General features: G+C 44.2%; 3 protein-coding genes across 3 annotated transcripts in view; all 3 read left to right on the top strand.

Moving 5' to 3' along the window:
• Window positions 1-3870: 3870 nt before the first annotated feature.
• Window positions 3871-4628, top strand: RB195_011604 (uncharacterized protein; the record flags this gene model as incomplete). Its single annotated transcript, XM_064193098.1, has 3 exons — window positions 3871-3938; window positions 4028-4327; window positions 4382-4628. The coding sequence occupies 3 exons, from the start codon at window positions 3871-3873 to the stop codon at window positions 4626-4628; spliced, it is 615 nt and encodes a 204-aa protein (XP_064050681.1).
• A 1320-nt stretch (window positions 4629-5948) lies between these two features.
• On the top strand, window positions 5949-6152 carry RB195_011603 (uncharacterized protein; the record flags this gene model as incomplete). The annotated part of the gene is made up of 1 exon (XM_064193097.1): window positions 5949-6152. The coding sequence occupies one exon, from the start codon at window positions 5949-5951 to the stop codon at window positions 6150-6152; it is 204 nt and encodes a 67-aa protein (XP_064050680.1).
• A 368-nt stretch (window positions 6153-6520) lies between these two features.
• RB195_011602 (uncharacterized protein) overlaps window positions 6521-18081 on the top strand; it is a gene marked incomplete at both ends in the record, with an annotated part of 51920 nt that continues 40359 nt past the window's right edge. The window contains 2 exons of the mRNA XM_064193096.1: window positions 9343-9357; window positions 14388-14481. Coding sequence (XP_064050679.1) covers window positions 9343-9357; window positions 14388-14481 — 109 coding nt within the window. Of the gene's footprint in view, window positions 9358-14387; window positions 14482-18081 lie in introns of the transcript that reaches the window.

The raw sequence follows: 18081 nt of genomic DNA, 5'->3' as shown, positions 1-18081 counted from the left end.
TCTCAAAGAATGTATAAAACCATCTGTGAATTTTCATTCCTCATTGAAAAAAAACAGCTTCAATTGATACCTCAAATAAGGAAGGCTTGTATACTTGTCACCACACTCTCAGTACCTTCCAAACACTTAGAAAATTCGAAACGCTTGCGCGTGAAAATTTGGTGGTAGATGTTGATGAGGGGATCATTTTGTACTCACTCAGATACTTCTTCTTCATTGTTCATAGGCGCCCCACCATAGTTTCTATTTGTTCGCTTCCTACGCAGCCGTGATCCACGATTTTGTTGATGACCTTATCCTTCAGCCTTATCCAGTTGAACTCTCATATGCTTCTCAGCTATCTGTCACGCGAATAGTAAATAACTTTCGAAACGTAATAGCGGTGTCTTTTCGTGTCTCCGTTGCATGACAGAGTGCTGGAAGATCTGTGAAACACATGGATACGAAAATCTTAGTTCAGGAATCTGCCTTCTTTCATAACTTTATACTCCTCCATCGTTGCACCAAACATTCATTATGTATAATATCTTTTTTCTGTCCAACCGCGGGCTTCTTAGTTCAATTCTTTGGACATGGTTTCATCGCATTTATGATTTTTCTCGAAAAAAAGATGTTGATGGGTTTAGAATCGTTTAAGCAGTTCAAAATTGATATATAATGTTCTTGTAATTTTCTATCAAAACTTATTCTCCTTTCTTCAAAACAAGTGATTTCATTATCTAACGTAATGCAACTGTGAACAGCTTCAGAAATATAATGCTAGCTTTTTGCGTTTCTTTTCCACGGAGCATTGCGAGTAGAAGAGGTGCGTCGTAGTGGTGTATCAATTATGTTGACTAGTGATGTGGAATAAGACGGGCCTTCATCCTGATCGCCAGTTGCCAATAGCATGACATTACTTTGTGCGTTTATGCACAATAAAGCAGGATTAGCACAAAGGGGAAGTGCTATCCACGGCACACCTCTGTGGCGAGCATCGAAATGGTCTGGATGTGACCCATGTATCTGAAACCCTAACAAAACCTAACTTATTATTGAAGTTTGGTTACGTCCAAGGTTTTTATATGCACAAAAGAATGATCTTCGTAAATATCTTGTACATGGCGCTCAGCAAGCATGTTTGGTAGCTCAGTAGATTTCTTGATTATTATCGGTCCTTACCTATTGACGAAAACAGTTTGCAATGTTTTACATTGTGTCTCCTTTTTTCTCCTGCCGATGTGACCTCACATGCACCACTAGAATTACGTAGAGAGCGGCCCTTCATCGCGAGGAAGGTCTGTCGACATAAAATTAGGCTCAGAAGCTATGCCAGAAATCATGTTGTTTATCATTATTCATGCTTTCAAAAGACGAATCCAAGATGAAACATCAACTGCGAAAGTGTTTGGCACAAGAGTCGCCTAAGAAATAAGCCTAACCTGAGCCTAAGCAAGCCTAAGGTAGCCTGTGGACTTGAGGAACATATTTGAGTACAACCGCTTCCTAATCATTTCCATTTCTCGAAAAGAAAAGGTGCGAATAATTATTCGTTCTCGCTGTTAGCGGAACACTATAACCACAAATGCCCTTGCGATACTTCTTTGTACCTGTCTTGCTTTTCAAACATTTCTGTAGAAATTTAGTAAAAGTCTTTCCTGTAATTTTTTTCTGCCTGCACTTCTAGCGTACATCTTGCAGGATTTTTTAGCTGCTTCGCTTGCCATCATTCGCTCAATGTGTGATGGATTTCTATCAATCGGCGATGTATAGCTTTCTTTGAACGAGTACTTCTTGGCTTGAAAAACTCACACGGATTCGTTGTGCGATTGCGAGTCTGACCAAGCTAATAATCCCTTGAGGTCGTAGTCATGTTTGGGTCCAGGATTTCGCGTGCAATAGAATAAAATGAGTACTGGGCCGATGATCGACGTATTGTTTCCGGTCCATAAATCAGCTGATACCGAACCAGTTGAACCAGTTGAAGGTACCATTCCTTAAATGTACCCAAGAAGTTGAATATTCAATTGCAAAACACTTCAGAAAGTTCCACGTATACTATAGGCTGTGATCAAAAATTTGAAAGCTTGTAAAGTGTGCTAGTTCTGCTTGACAGAATGTAGACTGTAGAGATTGTGTAGACTCAATTTCTTCCGACTTTCACAAGAAAGAACACGGATGGAAGCAGTGATCAACTTCCTAGTGAATTACACCAATCACGATTAGTTATGTCGGCTAATTATCGTCTACGAATGAAATTCGGGATTGTATTATATTACTCGTAGACATTTCTTTTGCACCTTAGGCGCCGAAGATTTCCAACATTCGAAACCTGAATTTTCAAATTTCTTGGACAGCATGATTGCAAACGCCTGCTTAAATAGTAGCCAACATTCACATGATCTGACGTGGAACACTATCTTTATCAGTACGATGGTGCCGTTCACGTCATTTCCTGTTAAATCATCATTCTGTGATAATTGTTAGGGGAAAACAGGAGGAACACTTGAAGGTACCATTCCTCAAATGTACCCAAGAAGCTGATTATTCAATTGCAAGTCACTTTAGAAAGTTCCACGTATACTATAGGCTGTGATCAAAAATTTTAAAGCTTGTAAACTGCTGGGAGATATCGATGAAATCTTGAATCATTACACATGTTGAAGGGTGAAGGCAAGCGAAGTCGAAAAGGAGAAGGAAAATGAAGTCTGGTTATAGACGAACGTTGAGACTGGTGTATACCTATAGAGCTATAGAAGAGGGTGCGATGGGTCCACAGGCGTCGAAGTGGTGCACCGACGCCAGATGTCCATACAATGGGGTTCGGCAGGTCCCGCGCGGTCGGGTTGGTGCGTCGGCGCCAGATAGCTATAAAACGGGGTGCGACCGGTCCACAGGCGTCGAGTTGGTGCCAGTGCCAAAAATCCGTAAAACGGCTACGGCGGTGTAGCTCATTTTAGAATAAGCTGATGCCATTTAGCGAAAGTCCAGGCGACTAATGTGCAACAATCCTTGTTGTTAATTTCCCGTCTTGGACATTTGTGTGCAGAGTCTTAGACTACACCCATAAAGCTACAGAGAACTAGGAGCTAGTCTACTGGATTTTATAAACGATAAAGGATAGTGTGCACGGCGTTAGTCAATCCCTGAGGAGACGTGCTTACGCGTTGGACGTCAACTTAGTCTTCGTTTAGGGTTTATGAACGCGCGTGCAGCTTTACAGTGACTTCCAGAGGCTATCCGATCTATCTCGTCAGGGTTCTTATGCTTCCAGACTAATCCGGTACTAATTTATCGATTCCGAGCGAAAGAAAGCCTAGCTTGGCTCTGGAGCAGATCCGAATCTCTTGTCCATCATGCAGCAACAGCGGAACCTACTGCGTTACACCGCTCCTCAGAATCTTATAGAGAAAAAGCGTAACGAAAAGACTGATAAACAGCTATGCTTAGTTAGTAGAAGCAGACAAAAATAGAGAACAGTACCGCGCAAAGTAGGGATTCTCTATGAGTCCTGACTACGCATAATGTGATTGAACGTGGTACCTTTGTGAGCAATGGTACAACGCTTAATCACATTATGGGGTATTATCTTGAGGATTTCGGAACAAAAAAAAACGAGCCTCAAAGTGGAAGTCACCCGGTGGGGGGTACAGTAATGAAATAGACTACATCGTCGTCAGTATAAGTTCTGTCTGACTGATGTCGCTGTTGTAGCTGAGTTCTATAGGTGATTGGACCATCGCCTTTTCCGAGGAAGATTTTCTTTCACAAGGAGAGCAGAGAAAGCCGCCAAGTTCAGAGGGAGAAATCCCAGAACTATCATCAACTGGGATCTCTTCGCTACGCTAGCCGTCTTTTGGGAAGATTCCGCAGTGGACAGCATCGAGGGTTATGACCGGCTTGTTGAACACTTTCACGACTGCACGAGGAAGACTACGAGTTGAAAACCATCAAGACACGTCCGTGAAACTCTTGCATTACGCCAGCGTGGAGCAGCACTAGCCACAAGGAACCAAAAACTGACGTCTGAGATCGCAAAGCTTTGCAGAGGGGCGATAAAGGAAGACACTGAAGAGAGAAGAGCAAAAGTGCTGGCTGAAGCTGCAGAGGCGGGCATAAGCATCCACTATGTCCGTCGAGACTACGCTAGTCGCAAGACGAGTATGACTGCTCTCCTGAATCCAAAGGGAACAACCATTGCTTCGAGAAGGGGAATGGAGAAAATCATCTACGACTCCTACTCTGATCTCTTTGACAGCCATGTCCACTTGCCTCCTCACCGTCTGAGGGAAGACGGACATGTCATTCCAGAGGTTCCTCGTGCAAAGTACGAAACGCTATCATGTCGGTAAGAAATCGTACGACACCTGGTCCCGACAGGATAAGATCTGAACTTCTGAAGAAACTTCCGCCAGTTCTTATCAAAACTCTGGCGAGACTCTTTATACGTTACCTCGGAATTCAAAACTCCTAACCAGTGGAAGACGAGCAAGACAGTGTTGTTGTACAAGAAGGGTGATCAACATGACATTGGCAACTATCTCCCAGTCTGCTTACTATCTGTCATTCAGAAGCTCTTTACAGAAGTGATCCTTATCAGGATTGAGAAGATGTTAGATGAAGCCATGGGAGCAAGCAGGGTTTCGTAAAGGAATCACTGCGCGTTTTACTGCAGTCGGATGTGCAGATTTGGCGTGCAATATGATGTTCTTGCAACTTTCTTTGCGATACCACTTTACTCTAATAATGCCGTTTGAAGCACTTATTTGTGTGTTGAAGTGAAGAAGCCATCCTTCTTTTGGGGTTTCTCGTGTGAATGTTATGTATTGCGATTGTTGGTTGAGTACTCGGAAACACTCGTCCATTTCGGACTGTGTTGATATTATGATGCATCAGTCGTCAATATATCTGCAAGACATTATTCGTCTACGCGAAAGCACTGGTTCTTCTGCTCATAAAGCAGATCGCCAGTACTGGTGCTAATCGTTGACCCATTGCTAGCCTTCTCAGTTGTGCGAAATAATTTCCTGACTACCTGAAGATGTTACAATTCAGGCATTCCTTGATAAGTGTTGTTATGCGAGATTTACTAGGTCCATATGTTTCCAAGTTGTTACCATATAAATCTGTCATCTCAGAGAGAGCTTTCAACGCCTCACTGTTTTTTACATTCGCGTAGAGTGAGGCCACATCAAAGGACTCTATTACGCTGTTGCCCTCAACTCTCGCATTGCGTAATCGCTCAAGGAAATGATGCGTGTTCGATAAATGAGATGGTATTTTAGGCAAAATTTGACTCACGATTCTATTAAGGAACTTCAGTCGTGAGTCAAATTTTGCCTAAAATACCATCTCACTGAGGATTAACGAACACATGGCAGGAAAACGACGAAAAAGTTTGATGACACCTCTAGGAAGGCACAGACATGAGGACCGCAACGGAAACAACTACGATGTGAAATGCGTTATACTGGCTCACAAAACAGAAATATTGGCAAGGAAGACGTTGGAGGCGTTTTGGATTTTTAAAAGAAACCCTTCAATAAATAAAAGGAATGAATGCTTGTTGATAACGAATGAGTTCTCGCCACTTGTACCGCTCTGTGACCTATAACCCCTGATATTCTTTGTGTAAATCAAATTATCTATATCGTCGCTGGGGATCTACACGCAGCAATACTCATTCGCTGGTACACTGAGTGACAAGTGCGTGCTACCAGCCGCGCCACATTCGGTGGAACAACAAGTAAGACTAATTTCAATGTAGATGGGTTTCTGTTTTCACTACCCTGAACGATTATCGAAACACTGACCCAGGGTAGTGTGGCACTTGACGGGATAAACGTAGCATTACTCCAGTCATCCTCTATTTAGGTCTCTGAAGACGGCAAAAAAGCCGAAACGTCAGGCAAATAAAGAGTTCCATCTAAAAACCTCGCAGGCACACTATCACAAAACATAGACAGAATATGCCGAGGTTTCAAGACAAGAGAACATTCAAACTACTTAATCCAGAGTTTCTCCCGTCCGAAGTACGACATGCTATCATGTCAGTGAAGAATCGTACTTCACCCGGTCTCGACAGAGTCAAGCCTGAACATCAGAAAAACCTTTCGCCAGTACTCAACACACTGGCCAGGCTCCACACACGTTACCTATCGGAATGCAAGTAAACAGTGGAAGACCAGCAAGACTGTGTTGTTGTATAAAAAGGGAGTTCCACATGACATCTGCAAATATCACCCAATCTGTTTACTGTCCGTCATCTACACATTCTCACTCACTTCTGGAAGGCAGCCATGCAAGGAAGTAGGGTTTCGAGAAGGATTCTGTGCGATTGACCACATGCACACTGTTTTGGAACTCATCAACATATTACGAGAGTACAAGATGCCGCTCTGTCTCACTTTCATCAACTTGAAAAAGGCTTTCGTAGCTTGAGGTTGGAGCGTAAGTTACGAAAATAGTCAGAGCTAAGATTGAACTACATCTTCTCATCCACAGACGTCCGATTCGGGTCGTAACTTGTTCAAAAGGGTCGATGTTCCTCGACATACTCGTGCTGACGAAGACGCCAACTCCACCAATACCTCTATTGTCGCATATTTCTGAGAACAGTTCTTCTCCAGTTTCATATGCGGCGTTGAGTGGGTGGCATCGTCTCGGTCAGTTCGATGACGTCGTATCTAATCTTCTTGGCTTGCATCATCAGATCCTCGACGGTCGCTTCCGATGTAAGCTTACGTGCGCATAAGTACAGCTCATAATCCTAGTCCTTTTCCGTTTCGGTAGACTATACCAAGCCTAGACTTCTGCAACCCGTCTTTCCTGGCGCTACCGTACTAGGCATTCCTCCGGAATCAGGGGACTCTTCTCTATAACTGTGACATGCGTGAAATTTTGAAGCCCATAGGCAGGTTGCGAGCCTCTAGTCCAGTGAGTTTCTGGGAGAACGTTGCGTTCTCCCGGAGTGGACAGGTGGAACTTATTTGTTGTAGATGACTCCAAACCGCCTCCCTTGCACCTCATAGTCACTTGATTGCAGACTTTTGGTCGGACCGTTTTGCGGAATACAATGATGCCATAAGTCAGTCCTAGCTCAGCAGAAACAGGGAGTCCATCCCCTGAATCCACCCACGTCTTTGGGCAAGCACAGCTTTTCGCTTTTGGTCTGCGGTCAGCTCCCCTTCCGCTACCTAGGGTGGGTATGGATAAGTAAACGATTCATTTTGATTTACCACGTAATTCCAGATCAAGACTAAAGGGAGTAAGAAAGTAAAGAAAACTTCAGCAAATGCGGGACTGCCTCGAGAGTTAAAACAGTGAAACGTAAGGAACATGAGAAGGAACTCAACCGTTCAACCTTTCTGAGAAAGCTGCATAGAAACTGACAGTGTTCCGGTAACCACGATGAATACTCCCCGCAGAGTCCAGTGAGTGTATCGAAAAGCGCATCGAAACCGGAAGTGCAAAGTGAGACACTCCGTGCCATATTTTCTTTTTCTTTCTCGAAACCAACCCTCTCATCCGTAATGCTGGTACCGCTTTCGAGCATATTCGAGTCAAATCGATCTGGGACCTGCTACAGTTCCATAAGCTGCAGAGCGACTACGACAGACGTAGGACCCTCACCTAGCACGACTTCAGCACGGGAAGGCCCTGCTTCGGATCTCAACTGCAAACCGTGTGTCACCACTCCGAGTGCAACCGTTCACGCAGTTGCACCCAAGGGCCTTCATGTGCTGTTCAGTGTGGTAGCAACGCAATAAATTTGTGCTAATAGGTGACCTGCACTATCACATACAACTGAGCACATCCATCTTCGAGTACCAATCACAGCTGGCTTGGTTCACCAGTGGTACACTTTCACACCAACGTGGGCCCTTTACTCAAAATTTTCACGAACAACTGGAGACTAGCTGTGGCCGCCTGCTGCTGTCTCCAAACTAGCATCGCTGCCCTAACCTTCATTGCAAAGCCTGTTCCACTAATTCAAGTGCGAACTTTGTATTTTATAGTTCCGTACACGATATGATGCGGCTATCCATATCTCCGCCGGGGTGTGTCGTCCTTGAACATGGCCGAGCCTCTCCTGTTCGATCTTCAGGTTCACATGGAATCTACCCATGCGTCGCTATTACATAAGCGGCAGGGCTTTACGTCTGAACTGAACTGCCTGTTAATGCCAAGTGTCCTCAGATCTTCCTCCACCACTTCCGCCCAGAACTTTCTTTTACGACCAGGAGGACTTTCCCGGTCAGGATCTGGAAGCATCCTCAGGGCAACAAGGTCAAGACTATCAGACAGTCTCCTCATAACGTGACCAAAGAACCAAGAAACGAAAATGGTTTTGTGTGACTACTTCAAGAGGCCGGGCAAAATGTTGATTTTTTCTACGTTTCATCCGCTGGTACACTATATCCACTTCCGAGTAAAGTTTTTTTTTATGACACATCATCGGCCAAAAGTGGCCTAGCAGTCGTCCAAACAGTTTTCTCTCCATGCAGTCAAGTTTTTCCATCACTGTCGTTGCGCTGCCCAATTCTCTGATCCGAACTGCAGATAGATAGACTCGCAAATTAACTCAGTTGGCGACTTGGGTCAGCCACAGGGATTTGGTCAATGTGTTGAATGCTAAATTAGCTTTAGTGCAACTCTCTTGGATATCTCTCTCAAAGCTGCCAACGTTTTTTAGCGTATAGCCCAAATAACAGAACTCTTCAACAAGTTCGAATTCAAGTTCTCAAGGTATCGAGTTTCAGAACATTATCTGTTCTATATACATGATATCAACTATGTTTATGCACGTATACACAAAAGCATATTATCTCGGCCGGCTCTCACGAGGACATCATCGTTTTGGACAAAGTACTCCAATTACAACGATATGGTCAACTTTGAAAATGCATGAATAGGAGCGGAAAGGAAGTCAAGAAATACAAGATTGTGTCCTCTGCTGATGCTATGCTCTCTGTCCTGGACGATCTTGACAGGTGCAAAATCGTCACACTATTACATCAGCCGTAGAGAATGAGCAGTAGATGAGACGCTGATCAATTTGTTTCTTAATGCGCGCATGCATATTACATCAGGTCCCCCGAATCGTCAGTCTCAAAAGGCCACCAAACGCTTTTGGAAAGGACTGCTCCCTAATCTAGTTGTTTAGCAGTTGCAACTTTCTTCAGATTGCTTTTTTGGTCACACTTTTTTCACATTATGATGAACATTAATCTCTGTGTCCTCCACTTGTGCAACCCCTTACTTTAGTTGACTTGGAAAAATGAATTTCACAGGACAATCAAATAATGTGAAAATACCTTTCAAATGGAAGTATGCTCCATTAACGTCATTTCTACACAAACAATGGTGGTTCGCTGGGTAAGTATCTGCTGGAGTGCACGGAGGCAGAATCCATATCAAGCAAGGCCAGAAGCTACAAACATTTAAATGTAAAGCGCAGCTTAAATTCGAATGTCATTAGCTGCAGTAGAACATTCTAGACTGTTAGAGCGTATGGAAGATGGTACTCAGCTTCCGAATATGTCTTATGGATATGTTATGATGTAACATTGTCAAGAGCATTTTTGTCTAGGATACGATACTTATGTCGTTATTCAGAATTTGAGAAATAAAACAGCACTTCAAGCTAACAATGAGATCGTGTATGGTAATGCGTGTTATTATGAAAAACGCGAACTGCAATGGAGCGCCAAGATCATTTAGAATAGATACGTGCCTGTGCATATGTGTTCCTTGTGAGATCACAGGGCTATATCCACAGATTCACTGGTTGCTACTTTCGAAGGTTACAGTTTAAAGGTAGTGTTATGAATTTTTCGATGTTTGGGTTTTTCGTGGACAATATGAAGTTTGAGGTCCAGATTTCTACCTTCAGTGCAGTGAATGATGTTGAATGCTATGCTATGCTACACTCGGTTTCATCATGTTATCATCGACTGATGATATAAACATATCATTATATTAACAGACAAAACAATCAAATGCAGGTTCCGAGTCGCGACGCTGACTAGCCTACTTACCGGTAGACGATGTTGATGTCTTACTCGCATCATTCACCTATAAACGATATCCACTGAGTAAAGGTCTTCGCTATGCCTTATCATTGGCCAAAAGTAACCAAGTATCCGACTTTCCAGCTTCAATGCGGTCGAGCTTCTTCATAATTGTTGACGCCCATTCGTCGTCGAAGCGTACATCATTACGGAACAATTTGCGAATATGTAGACTCGCAACTTGGCCTCGCTGGCAATATGGGGTCGACCCCGGACTCTTCGTTAAGGAGTTGGATGCAGAACTGGCTTTGGGCATCTTTGCTGAATATCTCTCTCTCGTATCTTCCGTCGTTTTAAAAAATGGAACCCAAATACTCATATGCGTGTTCAATTTGTTGTACTTTCGACCTGATTCCTGGCGAGGGTCTCGCGGAGATGCTCACCTGCTTAGGCTGCCCACACATTTCAGAACCGCGAACCGTTATTGGCTACCCGCAACAGTACGCTCAACCACTAAAACCGCAGGGTCCGTTCAAACCGCGCGGCCGCTCTGCGGTCTGGACTTTGCGGACAGCCTTACATTAATCAAGGCGGAGTCATAAACTGTACGCCGTCCCCGCGCTGCTAGAAGCGAATACTACTACTTCGTCGGCGTACTCGAGGTGAAGCAAAGGACATCGAAATGGTGCAGGAACTACATCAACAGGAAATTGCTGAACTGTTGTTTGAAATGATATCATCAACGACAAAGTCGACCAAGAAAGCTTTGGCTACGTCAGCACCTTCCCCTAATTCACTTCTCAAAAAAAAAACATCGGTGCGAAGCGCGTTGAAAATACGGTCTCAAGGGAGAGTCTAGGACTTCAGAGTCTAGGTAGGGTAACTGCGTAGGATCCGAATACCGCGCCACATTTCGTTCGCCTCTGACGATGAATATGTCAACAATCATAGATAGAAGAGAACGATGGCCGGCTTGTTCGTGTTTTTGTCGGTAACTGATAAGCCAATCCAGGATAATCCACCCTAAGATCTTGTACATTACATGTAGCAAAAATATTCTTCCGTACTTTTAAGTGCTGCGGTAAACCGGATTCTTTTGCGAGGGCAGTTGCAAGATGATGTTATATTAGTGAACATCCTGAACGACAGCATCAATCAACAGTTGGAAAAGACGTGGGGACACGGTAACACCATTAGGACGTCCCAAGAATGAGGAACATGGCGAAAATGAGTTCGAAGTAAAGCGTACGATATCAACTCAAGCCAAGAGAAGGAAGTATCCGCTAGGAAGCATGTTGGGTTCCCTTCAGGAATCCATTTATGAATAACAAAAATGTGTCCTTACATTTACTTTTACATAACAAAAGTGGGTCCTTCAATTATTAATGATTTTATGCGGTTCGTGACATTCTGTGAGCTATAGGATTCTCTCGAATGCAGTATCTTAACACAATCCAGACACCAATATTCAAGGATACTGCAGAGTGCGTAGTTCACGTTCGTCTTGCGTGACAATTTGTGGGAACGCGGTGCTTTACCAGTCTTCTAGTTGGTGAGGCTGTTCAGTTTGTTTTCCTTTTGTAGTTCTTGCGTAGTGAACTTAGAACTATATCAAGGCTTGGCATGGAGAGAGGAAGACTGATGGGATATGCATAGGATGCCTCGAACTATTTTTAGTCTTTGATAAAGACGAATTTGTCGAGACGTCAGGTCAATAATAAAGTTTTACCAAAATCTCATTGACATAACAAGAAACGAGTGGAATTACGAAAGAGTGTGTCCGAAAGTCAGGCATTCTTTAGCGAATCCAAATTGAACAGATGGTATTTGTCATCCCACGAATCCCGACAAAGGAAGAAATTTCAGTATTTTCGCTCTAATTCTTCGACTAAGCCAGTTTTCCCATTCCTCAGTTTCTGGAAACAGACCTGAAACTTCGACATGGTCGGTGGTTTTTGACTGCAGTAAACATGCTCGAGTTCAGGGACTGATGGCGCTTTTCGGTTCAGCAAGGTGTTGGAATGTTTTCTCCAGATGGGCAAAGTTGTTTCCACTAGTCCGTCGGTAGTGTTGAGGACAGGCGAACAGCCACTCATTTTGCCGCGTTACTGTCTTAGTAGAGCATGGGCATTTCCTGGTTCTTGTCCTTCCCCGCCTTTTCAAACTTCTTTGCTCTCGACGTCCATTCTTCCCCGGGACCACGTTTCAACTTATGGCGAAGTTTTCTCCCCACACGCTTCTCCTGGCTCAGATCGCCAGCAATGCGGCCGACATATATAGAATTATATGTGGATTTTGTTTCCGCGAATGCAGAGGAAGACCTCTTCCATGGCATCAAAACTGGCAGTGTTTTCCTTGCAGCTTCTTGAATGTAACTGAGGTGAGAGAATCGACGTCCTCAATCTTCTTCCTGGTCCGTACTCGAATGTCGAAAATCCATTGGCAGAATTTCATTTTGCATTTTTCGTCCTTTACTTACTCGAACAACTCTTTGTATAGAGCATTTTTCTGTTCGAATTCCAACGGCATACCGCATAATTGCCCTACAAGAGAAAAAAGTGATGTCCCACAAATAAACAGCGGTACACTTGTCATTCGCAGAAAAAAATGTTCCGTCACAAAATCTAGGAAGTTTGATTTTGATTTTGATTTCTTCGGCACGAATCAGCCGCCCATCTCGATTCAAACAAGATTTTCCCGCTTCGCCTAGACTTTCCTCACCACTTCCTTTTGCGCAAAAGATTCAAATGTATCATTAACACCAACATCGCTTGTTGGCCTCAGTGCACATCTGTCACAGATCGCAAAAAGGAATGCAACAGTACTTCGATTAGGGACCGAAATGAAGGCGTCATTCCGGGCGTATGTCCTCGACGTCTTCTTTGCAAATCTAGCATCGCATATGACTTCCTATCTTCTGGAAGGAAGAATCGCAGACCAATGGAGAATCTCGCGCACTTTCTCATCCGTAACATTGGTGACCTTCAAAACTACCGTTGACATGCTTGATGACCATGCATCATACAAACAAACCGTTAACGACAGTCATCCTCATGCGCACAAGAACACTTCAGAACTTCAAGAACACGCTTTTTTCCGTCACGTGTTCAGCTACCATGTCGAAAACCGTAGAGGCTTGCCGTGAATATTATCTGCCTCTTGTCCTAACTTTCTACTATTATGAGAAATCCTCTGAAAGAGTAGAAGTGAAAGAGTAGCGTAGAAACGAATGCAACACTGTCGGCGTGGGTCGATGAAGTTGTGGATACGTCAAGATGTGTTTGAAGATACTAATCAACAGCTACGATAGTTGGATCACTACGTTACGTCCCAGAAAGTTTGGAAAAGGGTGGAGCCCAAGAGAAGTTTAACGCTCTCGATAGAGACCGTGAGTGCGATGCTGTACGGGCCAATTTGGCAGAGGGGACAGCTAGATATGACTTAAACGACCTCGTCAACGTTTATAACGAAAATAACGGACATCGGGTCACAATTGCAAGGAAAGGTGCAACTGGAAACGTGACTGAGACAACTCGTTCATTGAAGACGATTCTAAGAATGTAAGTAGGTTTTTGAAACAAATTTTGCGTGCTTCATAAGATTCTAATGATTTTCGAAGGTTGCTCAACAACATAGGAGCATCACTGCATCTTGAAGCTAATTTTGGTCTTGCCTGCAGCGCAATTGTTTGTGAGAAAACAACAACATGGGAGGCACATATGAGTCTCGTTTTTCCCCGACTTTTTCTCAACGCGCGTGTCGTGCAGAGAGAGTGGTAGGGGTATTTCTCTGTATCGCTTTCTGTCTCATACTTGCTTAAACGGTACAGTACCAGCATTGTACCAGTTTGGGGATGTTTTACAGAAGAGGGAAACTCTTCAATATCCAACCACTACATGCCTATTTGTAATTACTTACAGTACTTCAGAAACTACAAAAAAAAGAACAGAAGCAGGTGAAACGAAGATTAAGTGTGCATAGTATAGAGAGTGTTTAATGGTTGGATATTTACATGGTTAAATATTTACATTTTACCCATATTCCAAACACTATACAATATCACTGACTATTTCCACTTTGGAAGAGTTTTAATCGTTATGTCTTTTTTTAGTTCTTCTCTCTTAGTTTATGTCTTTTCACCAACAACTGAAATGAGTGATTTCTGAGTCCTCGACGTTTCCAAACGCTCTGTCCGCACTACTAAAGCTGCGAACTCTAGAAACCAAGACAATTTTAAAGGAACAGTGCAAAAAGTCTAATGTTTTGTGAATTATGTGAGGGAGTTTTAGTGATATTTACGCTCCAAAAGAATGTTCTTCGTTAGTGTCATGTTTTGCTTGCTTCTGAAGGATCTGCGAAGGAAAACGAAAGCATTAAAGAAAATTTCTATTTCAGCTAACCAGAAAGAATATTGAGCCAAATTATGAACAAATACGTCCGTTGGAAATAATAATCGTTTTCCTGTACTCTCTATTGCCGATTAACGCAGGTGATTTCTAACATTTTCTAAGATGAAGTGTTGGTAAATTACTTGAACGATCTAAAGGCTTTAGTGTGAGCCCGCGTATAATTCGTATATTTAATATAATTCCTTTTTACTGAATCAAGTAGACAAAAAAACCTGTGGATTGAAAGACCGAACTTTTGTTGTATTATACATTGCTGTAAGTTTTGTTGAGGGAGATCACAGTAAACGGCTGCATATGTGGGCTGAGGTGACTTGGAAGGAGAGCGATGATTGACTCTAGATCACATAACCTTGAGGATGTTCGATGAGTAGAGGTGCTTTAACTGATTCGCCTGAGCCTCAGCGAAGATTGCTATTAAGAATTACTTACAGAAAGTATATAGAGCGATACAAAATTCTTTATGTTCGCATCCGTCGAAGACTCGCAAAGTCAAGTCAGCTATAAGTTACTTGTTCTCTCAAACATTTCTTCTCATCACAGAAAGCATATAGAGGGATCAATGTATCCGCCTGCAATTATCTGATGTGGTGAAAGCTAGGTTACGCAGCAAACCACTTCACACCACAACTACGACAATGTTTTTTCATAAAGGACCTTATTTCCTTACGTCAAAGCTTAGAAGCTGAGGTCCTGAGATGACCGCAATTTTTTTTTCTGTTGAAGGCATAACCCACGAATCTGGGGTGGCACAGATTTCAGGTGGAGTATTCGTCTACATGGCTGTAGATTATGGAGAGGCGGGTGATTTCTTGCTAATTGGCGTAAAAACGGCCCGAAACATGCGGCGCGTGCACAAGGCAAGCGCACTGCAATGGAACTCTTTGTAGAAAATAGCGCGCCCGAACGCTTAAACCCGTATCTTCCGGGTCAGCAATTAGGAAGAAATGGACGGAATCACTCTTCTCTCCACAATGTACGACTCCGTGTAGGCATAACCCACCTCAAACTCGCACTACCCCAGACTCGTGGGGTGATGCCTTCAGTTTTTGGTCTTCGGACAATTGTTCGAAGCAGTGATGTTCCGCGTGCTATAATTTCGGATTCGTAGAATAAGATCGCAACTCCAACCTGTATTCCTGGATTTTATGACACAATTTGCAGTGGCCTTTGAGAATGTGGGAAGTTTTGACAGCAACTGCCCTCTTATCCTAGTGAGGTGAGCAACAGCCCAGTTTCCCCTATCATGATATATAATAACGGGCTTAGTCCGTGTGTGTGTGGGTGTGTGTGTGTGTGTGTGTGTGTGTGTGTGTGTGTGTGTGTGTGTGTGTGTGTGTGTGTGTGTGTGTGTGTGTGTGTGTGTGTGTGTGTGTGTGTGTGTGTGTGTGTGTGTGTGTGTGTGTGTGTGTGTGTGTGTGTGTGTGTGTGTGTGTGTGTGTGTGTGTGTGTGTGTGTGTGTGTGTGTGTGTGTGTGTGTGTGTGTGTGTGTGTGTGTGTGTGTGTGTGTGTGTGTGTGTGTGTGTGTGTGTGTGTGTGTGTGTGTGTGTGTGTGTGTGTGTGTGTGTGTGTGTGTGTGTGTGTGTGTGTGTGTGTGTGTGTGTGTGTGTGTGTGTGTGTGTGTGTGTGTGTGTGTGTGTGTGTGTGTGTGTGTGTGTGTGTGTGTGTGTGTGTGTGTGTGTGTGTGTGTGTGTGTGTGTGTGTGTGTGTGTGTGTGTGTGTGTGTGTGTGTGTGTGTGTGTGTGTGTGTGTGTGTGTGTGTGTGTGTGTGTGTGTGTGTGTGTGTGTGTGTGTGTGTGTGTGTGTGTGTGTGTGTGTGTGTGTGTGTGTGTGTGTGTGTGTGTGTGTGTGTGTGTGTGTGTGTGTGTGTGTGTGTGTGTGTGTGTGTGTGTGTGTGTGTGTGTGTGTGTGTGTGTGTGTGTGTGTGTGTGTGTGTGTGTGTGTGTGTGTGTGTGTGTGTGTGTGTGTGTGTGTGTGTGTGTGTGTGTGTGTGTGTGTGTGTGTGTGTGTGTGTGTGTGTGTGTGTGTGTGTGTGTGTGTGTGTGTGTCACGAAATTCGAAAATGGAGGTGTGACGGGTCCACCCGGCGTCGGATTGGTGCGCTGGGGTCAGATACATGGGGGGGGAGACGGGCCCCGGGGTTGCACTTGCGCGCCGGGGCCAGATTCCTATAGAAGAGGGTGCAACGGGTCCACCGGCGTAGGATTGGTGCCCCGGGGATAGATAGCTATAAAATGGGATGAGACAGGTCCACGGGCGCCAGATACCTATAGAAGGGGTGCGGCGAGTTCCGCGGCGTCGGATTGGTGCGCCGGCGATGGATAGCTATAGAAGAGGATGGGATGGGTCCACCGGCGTCGGATTGGTGCGCCGGGGCTAGATATCCATAATATGGGGTACGGCGGATCCACCGGCGGCGGTGGACCCGGTCATTGGTGCGCCATAACTCAGTGTGCATGACGTAGAAGATGAATGGTTGCATCCGTTTCATAGCTGTGACCACTGGGCGCTTTGCTCTCCACCTTTATGACTCCTCGGCGTGCATATTTGCTTCTTCGTTCGCCTCAAGTTTGTAGCATGCCGTTCTCAGAAAGTGGAAACACGCATCCAAAGGGCTGCTTAAATATTAGCAACACCAGAAGGAATACCCATACTTCGAGTAATGCTTTCAAATTGTATCTATATTATTCTGACATCGAAGGAGTGTTTGTAGCTGATGGTGGAATATTCTCCAAATGTAGAACTGACGCGTTTAGAAGGAAAACTCCGTATTCCGTAATCTTTCGCCTTAATTTATAATATAAAGAAGAGAAGGAAAGCGTTGTAAAAAAACACAAATCTAATTTCACAGAAAACACCACTACTATTAACTTTCATTGATCAGTCAAGGGGAGCTAAAACCACCGAAAGTCTGAAGTCCGGCTTTAGACGGACATTCAGACTGGTATAATCATAACCGCACAACCCGCTCTCACTGGGGACACCTCCCACTGAGAGTGAATTAGAGACCTTCACGGTTACATACCAACTATAGCTATCATGAAGGGGCGAATTGCGGATAGGCACACACACAGCTTGACTTCGTTGGTGATGAGGGGGTACCACAGGCTAGTAGATCATCAAGTCAGTGTTTTTGTCCTCCCAGACAAGTCTGATACTAATTTATCGACCCCGGAGAGATGAAAGGTTTGGTTGGCACTGGGGCTAAGGACAAAAAACGATAAAGTCACTGGCGTATCAATCCACTTGGGATTCGCCAGCGCGTTTTATTGGAATTCGTAATCGTTGAGGTTTTTGGAACGCGTGTTTGCCTATACAATGACTTGCGGGAATCAGCCGATGATCAAGTCAGAGTTTTTATCCTCCCAGACAAGTCTGGTACGAATTTATCCGAGGGATAGGGAGACCTCTAATCCAGGAGGGACGAAAAGCTTGATCTGCACTAGTGCGGAACCTCCGATCGGTCGTAGCCACAGCACAACCTCTTACCGAAATCGTTACACTGCCTCTGGGATTAGGGGTGGTTCCGCCAATCTCCCTTAATCGTTGTAGAATAAACGGCTTTAAAGACTCCATTTTTCACGAAAATTTCAGTTGCAACGCGCCACCCTTGTACACAAGCACAGTTGCCCAGCGGTCGAAAGTCAGTGAGTTCTCTTGTGCTGCCTATTCAAATGAAAGCA

This window comes from Necator americanus, chromosome III (genome assembly GCF_031761385.1).
Source record: "Necator americanus strain Aroian chromosome III, whole genome shotgun sequence".
NCBI classification, from domain to species: Eukaryota; Metazoa; Nematoda; class Chromadorea; order Rhabditida; family Ancylostomatidae; genus Necator; species Necator americanus.
This window is presented reverse-complemented; position numbering and strand designations above follow the sequence as displayed.